The sequence below is a fragment of the Ptychodera flava genome, chromosome 5 (genome assembly GCF_041260155.1).
Source record: "Ptychodera flava strain L36383 chromosome 5, AS_Pfla_20210202, whole genome shotgun sequence".
Classification (NCBI taxonomy): Eukaryota; Metazoa; Hemichordata; class Enteropneusta; family Ptychoderidae; genus Ptychodera; species Ptychodera flava.
The window spans coordinates 41,017,274-41,035,231 of record NC_091932.1 but is presented as its reverse complement, the minus strand read 5'-3'; the positions used below and the strand labels follow the sequence as shown (position 1 = coordinate 41,035,231).

General features: G+C 35.1%; 1 protein-coding gene across 1 annotated transcript; it reads left to right on the top strand.

The window, feature by feature from the left end:
- Positions 1–74: 74 nt before the first annotated feature.
- LOC139133958 (protein O-mannosyl-transferase TMTC2-like) lies at positions 75–16,140 on the top strand. The gene is made up of 11 exons (XM_070700781.1): positions 75–312; positions 3,710–4,322; positions 5,375–6,140; positions 6,817–6,931; positions 7,901–7,986; positions 8,573–8,757; positions 9,378–9,456; positions 10,182–10,303; positions 10,793–10,874; positions 12,475–12,653; positions 13,400–16,140. The coding sequence occupies exons 1-11, from the start codon at positions 230–232 to the stop codon at positions 13,574–13,576; spliced, it is 2,487 nt and encodes an 828-aa protein (XP_070556882.1). The 5' UTR covers positions 75–229; the 3' UTR covers positions 13,577–16,140.
- Positions 16,141–17,958: the final 1,818 nt, after the last annotated feature.

Here is a 17,958-nt window from a genome sequence, read left to right as displayed (position 1 = left end):
AACGTAACGTGTACGCAAAACCAATAAATTTTTACAACGTACGGGGGCGCACTGTCCAAAACAAACTCGGCGGGCTGAAACAGCCCACTTCCGCATGCCTGTGACCCTTTGGGTCATGAAACCTCCATAAATCACGCCATGAAATGTCACTTATTTGAAGTGTTTGTGGACATGGTTGACTTCATACTGAAATGCGCGTGTAGAGAGTTCAATTTTCACCAGCGGGATAATGTGGCCGTCGCTATTTTGCGGGTTCGTAGGGTTTGCACTCTACCTGAACACCTTGACAGCCGATTTTGCCTATGACGATAGGTAAGTCCTGTTACATTACAACTGTCCCAATTTCGAAGGCATAATCCCTAGTATGAGTCTTCTTGTCTGGTTTTGGCACATATTGGCCAGTGCAGCATACACGTATATACATCCAAACAGCAGATGCAAGACGTGGCACAGTGTTATACACGTGGACAGGTGGATTTTGCCATTCGATAATGTACAGTTAATCGCATGTGGCAATAACACATTTTGCGGCCATATAACGGTTTGTGAAACTGTGACTGTAGCCAGCGGTGTGCGGGGTACCTTTGACTTGACAATGCGGCCGACAATGCATGTGTACACGAGCGATACAACAAACTGTTATGTGCGATGTTTCTTGTATGTTTCTTGTATGTTGCATTTCTCCGACTCGGGCTTCAAAAATTGACCAAAATCGCACTTATAAAAAAGTTACAGACACACACCGAACAATTTCACTAAAAAGTTGGCGGAATATGCAACGAGAGTATAGCATTGATCGCTTTTCAAAGTATTGGTATCGAAGGCAGTGTCAATAGAGACTTGGAGCTGAATAGAATCAGATGTCATGGTATTTTTGAAGACCAAGGAGCCACATAATCAATATGTAAATCAGGCATGGCTCCTGAGCTCCTCATAATAGTGTCATTCTTTGCATTTGAAGGGGTGTGTTGGATAGAGACCTAGGAGGATTATGAAGAATTGAGTGAATAACTTGACTGGGCGAACTTTGAAGTGGAGCCTTTGTAGTCATTTCATTTTGGCACTATTCTAACTTAAATAGACATTGATTTGGCTGGACTAACACGGTATAAAACCGATTGTTGTTTGGCTGACTTTGTTATCCGGCGGTATAAAGGTTCCCCCATCAATTGCTGAATTGGATCCCATTACTGGGCAAATAAAAGCTACTGTCGTCAAATGAGATCTGAATGTCTGTGGCTCTTATTCGGGTCTAATGGCTTATGAAGAACCTGTGCAGCTACAGTAATCCACTAATCGACAACAAACTTGTAAATTATTAATCATACTCAAATGACGCAATGTTCCAGTTTAATGCTAATGAACCAGTAATGATTAACAAAACAAAAGCTGGCTCACTTATTTGCAATTAAACACCAAGTAAATAATGTAGGTCAATGAAAATAGGTGATTTTTTTACAGTTCAACTGCAAATCCTGGACCGTATTCACTCTTACATGTAAGTTTGAAAAGACACACTACCAGTTCAAAGATGAACTCAGATCAAAGTAAGACACCAATGGTAGATTAATTATTTAAAGACATTCAACATTGCCGGAATGTACCTTATTGACTTTATCAGGGAATTATAAACAAACTAGAACACCTAATATTATGCATGATATGATGAATGTAGTGTAAGTAGGTAATTTTGAAGAAACTGAAAACAATTTGATTATTTTTTTTCACTATTTTTTGTTTTATATGTCATCTATAGTTTCTTAGTTTCTTGAAACACTATAGCTTGTCAACACTCGGTGTATATGTGTAAGTGTGCTAGTTGTTACTGATTACAGGTACATTTAAATTTCAGTCTTGATTGAGATTCACTTTTCAAAAATTACCTTGCAATCTATACACATGTACAGGCTGAGTTGGCAAGCTGAATGTAATTGTGTATCTTCTCTTTAGAGTAGAACAAGAAATTGTGGTTCACAAAAGTAATAAAAACAGTACTAAAAAATTACTGCTGCTGGCCTTAAAAGAAGAAACAATTTTATTATCAATATAAATATTGTTTCTCACAATGCTTTACCAATAAGTGCATATCTTGGACTGTATTTTCCACAAATATTTTTGTACTTCGCTTCAAATGTCATCACTGAAATAACTTCAAGAATACAACAAAATGGCATAAAAACTTGCATGAATTTAGGCAAGGCTTATAAACACATCATATAGACTTCTGTGATAGATAAAGACAGATGAAAAAAGCAACTTCAGTTGTTTGGAAGTCATCTACTAGACTAAACTGATTGTAGTCTGATTCTTAGTCACCAGATGTGCTTTTCACAATTTATCTCATCAATGTTCAAAGCAAAGCATTTAGCAATAATGTCCCAGGGTAGTAATTCAGTGATCTTGTTCAAAACTGTAATCCAATATCATACCATGGCAACACAGTACATGTACATGAATTTCCAGCACCATTAAAATATTGTTAATATCTTTGTAGCAGTGTAATGACAATACATGATTTTTTGTCTTCATTTAAAATATGGTTCAGTAATTTTTTCCATCAATATATACTGAAACTCATATCGGTGATCTTCCGAAATCTTACTTACAGCTACAAAGATCTGTGTTTTTCTACCATTGAATATAGAGTTGCATGTAACATAGACAGCCGCAATGGAAGTAACTGCTTGAGTTTATTTTAGGTCAGCGTGTTATCTAAACCAACTAAATTTACATGCCTTTGGCATTTTATCTCACGGTGGCTTCAACTGTGCACATTTTTTAGTCTATCATTAATTATACTTTGACTTTTGATAAACAGATACAGAATATTCCTTCCATCATACATTTTTTATATTAACTTTTTTGTAAACTAAACAGGTAAATTCATGTTTGTCTGGATTTATCTAATATGCTATCAGCTATCAAGGACTTTCAAAGTGCTGGTGAAGTGAAACATTGAAAACATAAAAAAATCAAACTGAGGACGAAAATGTATGCCTGTTGATGTGAAGGACAGTTGTTTCAGGCATTTTAGATTGAATTGTTTCATTAAGTTTGTCACTGATGTGAAAGTTGACTCATTACTACGACTCATTAAGGAGAGAAGCTGACACCGTGTCAATCTTCACCGTCAACTTTTGATACAGGCAATCCATTTATTCAAGTCTACAACTGTTGGGCTCCTTCTGTTTCCAATAAATGAGACATGACCTTTGACCTAAGACTGACATGTGGTATTTGTGCGTGCCTGATGGTGTTATCATTTACTGAGTTGTGTACACAAACACTAATTAGGTTTTCTTTTCGAGCATTCCACTGTGTCACAGTAGACTAACCCTGATTGGCTGCACAGAAGGATAAGTTATAGTAGATTCTTTCTAATTGGCTACAAGGAATGATAAATGAGGGTGGTGTTCTCTGATACCCGATGACTTTCCTAAATTTAGCTGAATTTAAAGCAGTAAATGGTGACAGTAATGTGTTCAGTCAAGTTTGTTTATTGTACAGAGGCATGAAATTTTTGTCCCTGACCGATAAATAACTCTGAGGCCAACAACGCAAATATTTCCCTTCAGCTTCCACAATTTCATAGTCATTATAAAGCAATTTACTAAATGAATGCTATACCACTCTTGACCAAAGTAAACATTCCCTATTACTTCAAAAGTAAATATTTACTTATTGTGACTTTTTTGTTTGTCTTTGGCAGTCGTGCTATTGAGAAGAACCAGGATTTACATGCGGACACGCCATGGCAGAATATATTTGTAGACGACTTCTGGGGAACTCCGCTCACTCACAGCGGTAGCCATAAATCTTATCGACCTCTCTGCGTCTTGACATTTCGATGGAACTATCTCCTTGGAGAACTGAATCCCTATGGATATCACCTGACAAATATCCTTCTTCATGCTGTCGTCGTAGCAACATTTACATCACTCTCGCAATTTTTGTTGAAATCGCAGCTGCTTGGCATTGTGTCTGGGCTGGTCTTTGCTTCGCATCCAATACACACAGAAGCGGTGGCTGGCATTGTCGGTAGAGCAGAAATCGGTGCAGCTCTGTTTTTTCTCCTGTCCTTCAAATCTTACATAAAATATTGTCAGTGCAGAGATGCAGCAATACTTCAAGTTCATGATCCCATCAGTAGACGCCGACTGAAACTGCAAACATTTCTCTACTTAATGTCAAGTCTTGTGTGCGCAGTATGTAGCATGCTTTGGAAGGAGCAAGCTATCACTGTCTTAGCTATCAATATCACATATGATATCTTTGTTTGGAATAAAATTCCTGTTTTCAATATCTTCCACATCTTTTACAAGGTAAGCCACAGCCTTCTTTGCAGTTACTAAAGCTGAATAGCTAGAGGGACAAACTCTTACGAAGTCGTTCTCTTTAGGAATTATTTTGTTAATGTGTATATATATTTCTCAATTTGAGTTTTTTGGGCAGAATCTTCAGCCATTTTGCAATTCACAGGTATGAAAAATTTTATCAACTTCCAGAAGGATGAGAATATTTGCGTACGTGACCAGAGAAATTAGCTCTTTATGATTGAAATTACCATTAAAACATATTCCAGGCAGTCATACATATTAAGATGCTACATGAGAAAACATTTGTTAGACACGTATGTAACCCCCACCAATATATAAATGTGGTTTGACCTTTTTTGTCTAATTGAAGTTTCCACAGAGATATATTTTGAATGAGACTGGGTGTTTATAAGAAGTGAATTTGTGCTCCTTGCTATCAAAAATGCAGGTTGCCCCTTTCCATTACAATGAGAGATACATTTGAACTTGGGAGTGGCAGAATTGTTTGTCCAGCAATTAACAATATTAGAGACATAAGTTCATATTATTGAGTCCTCTGCTTGCCACAATAGTATTTGATAAATTATTATTATTATTCAAAATTAACTACAACTCCTTAGTATTTAGGTTGAAATGTGTGAATGACATTGTAAAGTTTGATTGAAAACAGCCGCAGTTTAATGGCAGGAAATTTATTTTTTGATCATTTTCTGTAATGGTTGGATAAAAGTAAGCATTAACAACTTTTATTACATAGTCTTTCAGATTATCAACTCCACCAAAAATCCTGTACATAACAATTTCAGATTATGGTGAAATCAGTTTAAAATTTTTCGTATCTTCAGATTTTTTTCAGGGCCCACAATGATTTGAAATATCAAATGAAAGATGCAAATGTTTTTTAATTTGTTAAAAATGCAACAAAGAGAGAATTCTGATTATATTTGATGCTTTGAACTATTTTGACTTGATCTACAAAATTATTACATTCGTCATGCATGAGTATTTGGTGAAATTACCAGTGACGGTTTTTGTATATCTTTCACATTTTCTTTCAGACTAAATATCGGGCTGTATGTATCAGTATACTGATAACAGCTGTATGGAGCTTCACAGTACTATCAAGTAGAATGGCAATAATGGGACTTAGTCCTCCGGAATTCTCACCGTCGGATAATCCGGCATCAAACTCATCCAGTCTATTGACAAGATCCTTGACATTTTCATTCCTCCCTGTCTTCAACATCTGGCTTCTCCTCAACCCACACATCCTGAGTTTTGATTGGTCGATGGAAGCCATTCCACTCATTGAAAGTCTGTCAGACATTAGAAACGCTGGGACATTTGTATTCTATGCAAGTCTTGTGACCTTTGCACTCTACTGTATCAATGGACTACAGCAAAGAAGTGAAAATGGCGTTGATAAAAACAAAAATAAGGGCTTTCAATCAAATGGCACATTGTACTTCACTTATTTTAAATATCTACAGAGAAATGACACCTTAGTTTATAACTTTGAGATTTTAATTGTTGCTTTTTCAATCCTGATAATTCCTTTCATACCGGCAACAAATATCTTCTTTTATGTTGGTTTTGTGGTTGCTGAACGTGTCTTGTATATTCCTAGTATGGGATACTCATTACTGTTGGTGTATGGGGTTCATGTTCTGCGCAGCAACGTCAAAAGAACACATCAGAGATGCATTAGCTGTTGTATGGTGGCACTTTTGATGCTGTTCAGTGTGCGTACCGTGTTACGAAACCAAGACTGGCAGACAGAGGAAGCTCTGTACAGAAGTGGCATAAAAACAAACCCAGCAAAAGGTAAGTATTTAAAAATATCACATTACAGAGATTAAGGTTATAGGATACGTAAATTTGAAAGTGATGTCATTTCGTTGTGTTCTTGGTTTTCAATTATCCTATGCAAATCTCTTCAATATACACACTGAAATCTAGACTGTATGAGACTAGTTAATGTGAAATAAAGTCTTGAGTTTGGAGAAGAAATGGGAAAAATGCCAAATTTTTTACCAGTTTTCCTATTGGCACAGATGCTCAGTGAAGTTTTCTTAGAATTAAGTATAATGATAGAGAATTTTTTCTGTTGAATTTGATGTGTTTTGGCTGTAATTACCATAAACGTAATAATAGTAGAAGTGTGCACTGTTTCCAAGCAATTCTAAGGCTAATCCTGTCGGAAAAATTATATTCGCTTGTCTTGTTGTGTAAATCTGTAAATGGTCAGGTATTTTATCAGTTGTGTATGAAAATAAAATAATTATCTTAAACTTGACAAAACTTTCAAAGGAGAGTAAAGGTTCAGCATCATGTAAATTTACCAGTGTTAATGTAAAAACCAGGGGTTTAGGACTGCTCCGCAAACTCAGCTTGCTCAAGATTAATTTTCCAAAGTTTCTTCAGGCGGCTTTTAAAGTTGATAGTGCTGTTGCTTTTAGTTTTGTCAAGTTACTAAACTTTCTAATGTGTTTTTCACCAGCCTGGGGCAACCTTGGCAATGTGTTGAAAGTTCAAGGCAAAATGGAAGAAGCAGAGATGGCGTACAGGAATGCTTTAAAACATCGCAGCAATATGGCAGATGCTCATTATAATTTGTAAGTTATAGTGGGAAGAATTATAACTCTTGACACTGTCTGATCACAATTAGAGAACATGAGTTTTATTACTGATGTCCTGTTTGTGAAGACATTCTTTGTCACAATGCATTGACCTGTACACAACAGTAAGAGCGGATGTCTGAATTTTTTGTTTTTGAATCATTTAGTAGGATTTGAGTGGACGAAATGATTAATGACTGGTGGAGTCACTCATGTGAAAAATTTGAAAGGTTACATGAGATTTCAACAGATAAAATGTTACGAGTACAAAAACAGCTCCAGGATGAATAGTCTGGATGGCTGTCTGTGATTATTACACTGTACCAACTAAACATGAATTGAATTGCAATTAGTTGAGCTAGGTTCCAAAACAGAAAACTTATTCAGCTATTGGGAATAATTCAAGTTTGTGACTGTATTATGTGCAGTATTTGCTGCGTCAAGGAAGACTTATTCAAATTCTTATAGACTTTCTACTGTCCATAATGACTGTTTTCATATATAACTGTAAAACAACACGGTGACCATGGAATGATTTAATAGCTTGCCATGTTTAAGCTTTTATGTGCCTTGAATCTGAAAAAAACTTTATCTTAAACTTTCCTTGATGTGAAACTTTCAACTATTGTCTTACCAAATCAAGAATAAAAAATATGGGTCATCGCACAAATTTTGGTATGGAGAAACAAGTTGCCTATTTATTTGAGAATAAAAATGGCCAATCCCTGTGTTAATTCTGTAGGAAATATTAAATTTTTGATTTTTGCAACACTAAGACTGTTAAAACTTGACTTCAAGAGCTTCAAAATGAGCCCCATCAGCGATAGATCAGAATAGTGTTGTAAAAACTTGACAGTCTGAATATCTGTCCTTGAGGCGTATTCTACCATAACAAAAGACTGATGTATGGCTGACCCACTTAACTATTTAAAAATCCATTGTGGATGTCTTATATTCTGATTACAGAGGTATTCTGCTGCAGGAATCTGACCGTAATGAAGAAGCAATAGAAACTTATCAAAATGCAATACGATATCGACCAAAGCTTGCAAGTAAGTTTGTTGGCAGACTACAAGTCATTCTTAGTGTCAAGTGTTGTGCCATCATTTGTGTTGACATTGCAGTGATATTTATAACTTAATATCAATGAAAACTTGTGAACAGAAGTTGTTTTTGCTTGTCACAGAAGTAAAATTTCTTTTGATGTAAAGACGTGGAAAACACTGCAAAGTTTGCATAAAGACACATACCAGTGTAGCAAATTTATCAAGTTGAAAAGAATGATGAACAAGTAATAGAAATTATTTTTGAAAGAGCGTCATACTTTACCATGGATCAAATTTGCTTCATTCAATGAATGTGATATTATGGAGTTTTTATCCATTTCCCCTCTTTCCGCCATGGTTTTGCCAAACCCATTGTGAAGAACAAGGGGTTAAAAGGTGATTGAAGCACTGTGCACAGGTCACTAGGGGTGAGCAGCTTAAAGTGTGATAGGCAGAGCAACAAATGCACAGACACAAACCAGTAAACCGGTCAGTGTTATTTCTAAAACATGTATTGTATCTGCTCATACCATAACAGATTCATGTTGTTTGTGTATTATCTTGACCAACATTTAATGTGTCTCACTTTCAGTGGCTCACCTGAATCTAGGCATTACTTTGGCAAAAATTGGAATGACGGAAGAGGCCAAGCAAGTGTACAGACACACAGCAACATTAAATGACGTTGGATTGAAAGACCCAAAGACTCAAAATAAAGCCATTATTTCAGCTGTTTATAATTTAGGCAGATTGTTACATGATGAGGGCAAATATCAGGTAGGTTATGAATTTTAAGAAGTATATTGTGTTGTGTTTAATACAGTACATGTGCTAGGGTCAGAGATATCATTGTTACAAAGTGACAGTGTTTTAGTTCAATTATCATTTTCAAACTGAATACATGTTGAATAAAGTAGCTTTTTATTCTGGTAACATTCTCAAATATTTCATTGTAGTGCTACTGATTAATATGCATCCTTGCAGTAACATGTTGAAAAGGTAAAATCTAGAAAAACGATGTTTTATTCGTAGTGCAATTTTGAGAACCTAATTTATTGTTTCTTACTTGTTATGTAGGATTTGCCATTGTGCTGATTGGCATACATGTAATGCTATGGAGTATATAGAAAGAAGGCATGCAACACATTAATGTCTTTCAATAAAACTCAAAACATGCTGGGTCTTTCAATGGCACAGTGTACAAAGTCAAATCTTGATATCAGTAAAAGAATAACAGTAATAACAGTAGCATAACTTGAAATAGATGAAAAACGATTTGTGTTATCATCAACAACAGTCGGATCATTTTGATCATTTCTCATTTTCTGCAAGCAATAATTCACACACATACACACATACACACGCTAATTCCTTCTGATTTCTCTCTGTGTCTCTAGGAAGCATTAGAAACTTTACAAGAAGCCATAAGACAATGTCCTGATTACTATGCTCCACAAAGTCTTTACAATATGATGGGTAAGGTGGTAAAGTTACTCTGCATGTAGACAAATATAGATATCATATAAAGTGAAAACTTTTCAAAGAATTGCACGTATTCTGACCAAATGACAGTTCAAACAGAATTAAATGTGTTGTTAGTTTCAGTCCCGAACTGTGTTGTAAACTACTGCATGAAATAATGGCTTGGGACTGTAGATCTTCAAATTCTTCAAATTCTGTCAACATTGTACTAGTGCATTCACAATCTGTGTCCATATTAAGTTGCAGTTAAAACCAGCTTTAATTGTATCTACGGCCTTGGTTGTTCCATAGCGACAGTTCGAGTTGCTATGGCAGAGTTATCAGTTTCTGAACTGTTGAAAGTAGTGTTTTTGTTGTGTGCTTTGTTGGTAATTCACAGTGATGTTTGGAATGGTGAAACTAATGTGGTGATATTTAAATGCATCAGAATTGAATTATGCGGAAAACTTCACAAATGTAGAAATGACAAGAATAACCTTCATCACTAGGCAACAACCATACAGCTGTACCAACTTAGTATCGCTACTGCAAGCATTTTCCTGTGTAACCACTGATTGAAGTTTGTCGATTTCAGTGTTACAGAGAGTATTAATGCTTTTTCAAAAGATGTAAAAACAGTGTGGTTGCCTGCTCTGTGCTAGGTTTGATTTTGCATTTACCCCAATCTTATGCAAATAGAGTGTTGATTTGCTAACTGTACACAATATGTGTTGCAACAGGAGATTGTTTATCCAAATTGGGTCGGTATGACGATGCTGAAAAATGGTTTAAGAAATCTTTGGCTGTGAAGTCAGATCATGTGCCTGCGTATTTAACCTATGCACACCTGCTAGATTTAACTGTAAGTATTCATCAATTACACAAAACAGTTGATGTATTTAAGTTTTTATGTAAGTCTAGATAACAGAGACCAAAGCTATGAACAATGAGAAAACAGTAACAAATCTATAAGCCAATGAGAACCAAGTATCAAAACTATAATTTAACCAATAAATGAAAAAAAGTATCAAAACTGTAAACCAATGAGAACAGAGTATCAAAACTGTAAACCAATGAGAACAGAGTATCAAAACTGTAAACCAATGAGAATAAAGTATGAACACTAAATCAATAAGAGGATCAACAGAGTGAATCAATGAGAGGACCGGTTCAGAATTAAGAGTACAGTAGATCCAGATGATCAAGTATCATGGCATGCTTGTAAAATCCATCTGCTTCTTTCAGTGTTCAGTAATAAGTCCAACAAGAATGATAACGCTCATCAAAATCGGAGTGAAATTTTAGATGTCTTTTTTTCAATAACACATTATGTTACACGTGATTGTTACAGGGAAGGAGCAAGGAAGCAGAGGAAATGTTGGACAAAGCTGTTGAGATGGAACCTGAGAATGCCAATGTCTATCAACATTATGGTGAGTTGCTCAGAGTGAAGTGATTGCAAAGATTTTGAAGTACATCTTATTCATAAGTCTTCTCAAGTACATTCTTGAATAGATTGACAAAAGCCAGAGTGTAAGAAAACGCTTGTCAGAGAGAAATTTAAATATATACGATAGCTTGTGCAACTACCGTTAAAGTCATTTTATAAGACGCGTCTTTTATTATGATGTTGCAAATTTTGAGCCCGAATTATTTCTCAAGAGATGGGGTGCGACTTATAATATGTACTTTTTGTATTTTTAAAGAGGGCATTACCACTATAATAACATGGAAATTCTCAGATTTTTTTTTCAAGGAGTGGGGGGGCCCTACTGATAGAAGTTCACCGTTATTGAATAAATAACTTTAAAAGATAATTACAAGAACAGTTTGCTTATGGTAGTTCTCTTTTGGAGGATGTGGTTGCCCATGGTTGAGAAAACATGTTTCAATTTTATTGAACCCCAAGGAACAACAAAGTTTAACTTTTGATGAGTAGAGCCAACCTCAATGGTGGCTGGTAGTGTGACAGCTGTGCTGGAATAGGGGTGCGACTTATAATGCATACGTTTTCCATTTTTGAAAATTTAAGGATTTCATCCTACTCAAGTCAATCAACGGAGGGTGCGACTTATAATGCAGATGCGTCTTATAAAATGAATTTAAGCTAGTTGCACAAGCTATCGTATAGAATATTACCATTATTCATAGAAATTTGCTAAACTTCTTTTGTCATTGGAACATCATTCACCATTAGCATTCAGGGCAAGTTCCTCTTATCATTTGTAATTTCATGCATTATTGGCATATTATTCAACAACAACAATTGCGAATTTGATGAGGCACATTGATAGATGATGAGATAGCCTGTCATGCTTTGTAGTTTGTGAGACCAAGGTTACTCTCCCCTCACCGCTGTGATTGGACAACCATTGTAGTCTGCCCATCTGTGATTGGTTACATGGAGAAAGTTCATGTGCAAAAGCTATGCACAGTTGATTTCCACATCACCAAGGCATGAGGGCAGTTATTGGTCTAAATATCCAGTGCTGGAATAGCAAAATAAGGGTCAAAATTCTACAAAAAGCTCTAAGCAGTCCAGAGATGAATAGAATTTAAGATTTGGTGACGTTTTAGCTCTGTTATACAAGTTCTGAAGCATAGGGTATACAGTTACTTTAAAATCTGAATTTTCATGGAGATTTAATTTCACTTTTTTGATGTTTTAGGTATTTTTCACTCATATAAATCCACTAATTTGCCAGTACAATGCAATACAATCTATTGTTATGTGACATTGCCAAGTGGATATAACTCAGCGGATTTCATCTATCAGCCAAAGTAGTTATGTTAAATCCTAGTGAATAATTAAAATGCCTTTGATACTTGATGAAATTTCATACTTTGAAGTCAGAAACTGCTGTCAGTTTGAAATTAGATTATTTGTTATTGATGAAGTAAGAACATTTTGTTTTAAATGAGAGCACTGTACATAAAGATCTACATTACTTGTTCGAAGTACAAATAATGCTTTATTACTAAAATCATACCCTGATCTTTGATCAAACATCTTTTCTAATATTTACACCACAGGTCAACACTTTGCAGACAGCAAACAGTATCAGTCTGCGGCTGCTATGTATCAGAAAGCTGTTGAAATGGACAACAATGATTTTGAAATTCTCTTCAATGCTGCAAACGCCCACCGCCAGGCTGGTCTTAATGACAAAGCTGAATTGTATTATTGGAAAGCTGTTAATGTCAAACCTCAGGTATGTCACTCATCACATTTTTGAAACGAAAATATTTTTTTGTTGTACAAGTTGAAAGAAATAGTAGAATACTAGTCAGAGAATCTGCTTCTAAACCAATATCGTGCTATGATCTTCATTGCCTGTGATGTACCAGTCATGTTTATTTTACAGTATTTTCACTTGGTCTCATCCAAAGTCATGAAAGAATTAGAAATTGGAAACAGTTAGCTCTTTGCCCTCCATTTGATTGCACAGGGGTCAAAAGTCATTGTAGAAACGAGTTGTTGCAAAATTTGATTTGATGCAAGTCCATTGTTATCAATGGTGCTTACTGGGAATGTTGGTGGTGCTTACTGGGAATGTTGGTGGACAGGTTATAAAAGGTTATGTGAAGGTTTTGTGTCCCTTGAAATATTTCCGTACCTATGACCCAGAAAAGATCTTGCATTCACTGAACAGTCTCTTTATTAATAGAACAGTGAATGCAAACAGTTTTAGTCAAATCAGCAAGCATAATACCATGGCTACGGTAGAGTCCTATATGTTAGTAGTAGATACTACAAGAGAGTTTTAGAGAGTTTAAATATGAGGCATTGCCTTGTGTTTGATAGATGTATCAGACGATATTCTGAAATTCTTCAAATCATAGATAGATTTCAATGAAAAGTAACGCTGTAAAGTAGGGTGATTTCAAAGCAAGCAAGCATGCATTCAATTGTCTGTACTGTAACACATGCTGTACATAATTTGTGTTGGTTTTATAGGAAGCGACTGCACATATGAATCTTGGTGCTATGTTACATGTGAATGGAAAACTTCGAGAAGCTGAAATTCATTATTTGAAAGCTCTAAGACTTAAACCAGATGATGAAGTCACCAAAGGTAACCTCAAGAAAGTGAGAACTTTGATCAAGAAACAGGCTATGAACAATAAGAAGTGAAGGTGTTGCTAAGTTACCAGCAGTTGCCTGGATACTGGTCACCATCGATGGCTACTTTCATGTGATTGAAAAGCGTACTCTATATGTTTGGTTAGTTACATTGAAATATGATTTGTGATTTTAGTGTGAGCAATATGTCATTTGTGCTTTCTATGTGTTTTCATTTGTGGTTTGTATGAGTTTTGATGAAAGTGTTTGAAATAATTATTATAATTGTTATTTTCAGACTTAGCAATGTACTTTGTAGCCAATATTTCTCTTCTTATTTCATAGCAAAACTTTTACAAATTATGTCGACAAAGATTATTTACTAGTGCTTAATTTTGAAACATGAAAAAACTCACCGATATCAGAAAATGTTGAACTTTGGCATCCAGCATGATAGCCTCTGAAATGTCTTTTTCAACCAAGAAGTGTTCAAATTTTCGTTTCTGTTTAATTGTCAGCATCAAGTATCATGTTCTTGCATTTCAATGGGTTATATTCATGATAAACCAGATTTATAATAACAGTAGTATGCATTCTACATAGAGTCATACTCTGTGTTACATTGATATCTTCTAGATCAACACTGTCTTAACAACCCACCTATCATTCATCATGTTGCAAATTTCAAAATCAATCTTACCCAAGAAAACTACCTACCATCCTCGTGATATTTCTTTCAAAAATTTAAAATATGATAGTGTTTTCCATACAAGCCAACCACCGATTGCTGTCATTTTGAATTTTTTTCAGCTGATTACAGTGCCAAATTTATTTAGGAATGTAGAAATTACACATCAATGTGTATTGAAGCATCATCCAATGAAAATATTCACGTCAGGGACCCCAGTCAGTGTAATTGTATGGTTTATGCAGAGATGATTTCAACCTTGCTGTGTCTGTGACAATTGTCCATTTTCATGACCCCTAAATGACCTTACATCTGTAGGATTGAACAACTGTTGAAGTATCATGGATTTTTGTATAAAGATACTATTTACCATCAGATATTAATCTTTAAATCTGAGAAAAATAAAATAAAATTAAAGGTAAACTTAATTGCATTTTCCAAGATATAAGCAAGGAAAAGTCAGCATTGAAAGACCTTGTACCACACAGTCCCTCTGTGATAGAGGGACCATGTGTACACTGCACAAAGCACCCGGATGTAAGGTTCTACAAGGTTCATGAAAGTTGCCATTTGCAAACAGGATTCTAGCAGTAGGATTATCAATAACACAGTAAACTGCATATGGAGATTCATTTGTGAAAAGATAAAGCACAATTCACAACATTCACTGCCAGTGTGTTTTCACCAAGTTATTTGATTCAGAATAGAATGGTTAAAGTTGTTACACTGTAGCAATATCATATTACAACATTTTATAGATCAGATAGTCATGATGATAGAGTCATCACTATTTATGTGTGTCACCTTACTTGAATTTAACAAAAAGAATGATGTTTTATGGTTTTGTTTCAGTGATGTAGAGTTGTAGCCAAGAGATTTTAAGTGTTTTAATGTGATTTTGCAATATTGGTGCTTTGTTTATATTCAATTTCTGACCGTTTATCCATAGAATATTTTTAGAACTTCGTGCCTTGACATAGGTATATACGAGTCCAACTTTTACTTAATACAGATGTATAACTTACACTTTCAGACAAACTAAAGAAATAAGTATTGTTTGTGCAGTTCATATGCTACTTTCAAAAAGTAATCTACGTTTAGTGTTTATGGTATTTGCACGTAAGCTCAGTGGAAAAAGACATGCCGCTGGTAGTTAGAGAATGTATTTCCTTCCAAAGTTTCTGACATTTAAGGGAAAATGTTACTGTAGTAAAATTGCATTTTTCATGTAGTAAGTTATTAATATGTTGTTTTGTTACAGTGATATAATTGTTTAGAAAATATCAGTGTGATAATTTTAGGATACCACTAGGTTTGCAGTTTTGGTTTTTACAATACTTCACATCAGCAAACATAAGTCTTCCAAGTGACAGTATGCAAAACATTTCTTGGTCATCGCAAGAGAAAATTTTCTTGTAACTTAAATGGTTTAGATCTGAGTATTGTAGCTTATATCAGATTCGGCCAAACACAGCACATTTGAAAACCAAATTTCACATCTTTCCGTTGCATACAGACAGAAAGAAAGATTCAGATTTCACATGTTTTACATCATTGCTGTGCAACCTTATATGTTTGTTAAAGTAGATACCGCTAATGCTTCAGCACAGATGTAAGTCTGTATTTGTTATCTTCCAATGTCTGTTTCTCATCAGGTAGCGGTGTTTTCCCGCTAGTTTTGTGTTAAAGCCTATTCATTCTTCACATAGTTGCTGCAAATTTGAGAAAACTAAGTTTTATTTTGCATTCCTTCCAAAGTTTAGAGTATCCAGAAAACCTTGATTGAATTAATTACAATAATAAGACAGGGAATTGACAGTATTAAATGAGTAATTATATTTGATCTTCTCTGGGATTGTAAATATTAATTATAAGAATTGTGATCTATATTTTGATAATGCTGTGAAATATATTTGAAATTATAATTCAAATAAAAGATTTTAAATGATCTCATGGTTAGTTTGTTTATTTGAAACACTGTTGAATAATTAAGAATAATTAGATTAATTCTGCACATCATCCATGTCAGTAAACAATAATTTTCATCCTTTGACCCCTTCACCTCAATACTGAAGTCCAACTGTGCAAGGGAAAACAAAAACCAAAATTGTATATTGAAATGAGTGAAGGGTTGTGTTTGAATGTTGCTGAACAAATGCAAAGCCCAAAGTTTACCAGGGATGATTAAATGTCTGTTTGTTTTCAATGAAAACAGCTGCCAATGTACTTACAATCAATTGATGTGATTTATGGCCGGACCCAGAGGACCTGCCTTGCTAATTTAAAGTAAGCGTCTCTGCTTTCTACAAACTTTTTTCAGTTGTATTTATTTTCTACATATATATTGAAAGATACAGTCAAGAATTTACATATTAGGAGTAACTTAAAAAAAGGAACGCCAACTACTAGTATCGGCAAGGCTTTGAACTTGATAATCATATCTTATAGGAGACTTAAGGAATTATGGAATTTTATGAAAAAATACATCATAACAATGATACAGAGAATTGCCATCAAATGTTTGATGCTCTGCAGACTGGTTTTATGATTTCCTGTGTAGACTATGTTTGTACTGTATAAATCACACTGTATGTACTTAGTAACTATTCGCTATTTTGTTCCAACTTTGAGCAAATCAAGATATAGAGCCTACATTGGCAAGGCTGCCTTGTGCCCTCTACAGTCAGAAAGTGCAAATTCTTTCTACATGAATTTTAGAGGAACTCACGGATGAGAGTCCTTGGTGTATTATAGTAACAACTCCCCTACTTATGTATACCAGTTTGATGTCAATCTATGATGCAGAAAACATCAAATTCCATGGTAGTTTAGCATAATTATATCAAGAACCACGGATTCATGGTGAGTGTAGTAATCTGCTCAGGGCATTGAAAAGTGTCAATACTTTCACTCATAAGACACTTAGTAACCATTTCTTTCTATCAAACTGGACTATTTCAAACGCATTTAGTGAAAGAATACCCTTCAAATGTGACAGGATTTTTGTTCAATTTCACCTGATTGACAGGGTTTCTGTAGTTTACATTTATCAGGTTGAAGGACAAGTTTCATCCAAGAAAAGAACGACAGGTCTGTGGGCAGATTTATCGGAACCGTGATATAGACATGTACAAGGAATAATGGTAAGAGCACTCACATATTGACTGGCAATGAGGGTGACAGCATATCTTTGTTTTCTTGGTTCTGGGCCTGAGAATCACCCAAACTCGATGTTTCAAAGGTCTGGGGTAAAAAATAAAACTGCTTTTTGGAAACTCAAATGCTGGAGGAAAACGATGTATGCTGCGTGTGACCAGAATATGACCAATCAATTTCTGTTTTTGTAACACACCTCATCCAGTAATCTTACAGAAATTTCTCTGCTATCATCGGTCTTGCTCACAGACAACACAGCTATCTTCTCATACATTCTCCAGAATGTGTAGATAGCACTTTCAAACTTACCCAGTTAAAGGAATACAGTCATCAGAACTGCTAAAAAGATCGTATAGGACCCGTACGACCAATGTAAACACTGTATCCAAGGTATGATGGTGATTGATGAAAGTTAAAACATGTCTGTCATTTGACTGAAAGATCTGAGCGAGGGATAGTTCAGTCTAATCTGTCATAATCTACATCATATAATTTCAATGTTGCAGCTATGATGGTGAGGTGCATCTAGATATCGTGCACGAAATACATTGTTTGTAAACAAGGCGCAGTTCTGACAATGGTTTCCCTTTAATAGTAGTCCAAACCATTA

Excerpts from the sequence above, each read along its gene's own strand:
- LOC139133958 (XM_070700781.1), top strand. The coding sequence starts at position 230 with ATGTGGCCGTCGCTATTTTGCGGGTTCGTAGGGTTTGCACTCTACCTG. Across the intron at positions 4,323-5,374 it reads TCTTCCACATCTTTTACAAG|ACTAAATATCGGGCTGTATG; the intron begins GTAAGCCACAGC and ends ATTTTCTTTCAG. Across the intron at positions 6,141-6,816 it reads AAAAACAAACCCAGCAAAAG|CCTGGGGCAACCTTGGCAAT; the intron begins GTAAGTATTTAA and ends GTTTTTCACCAG.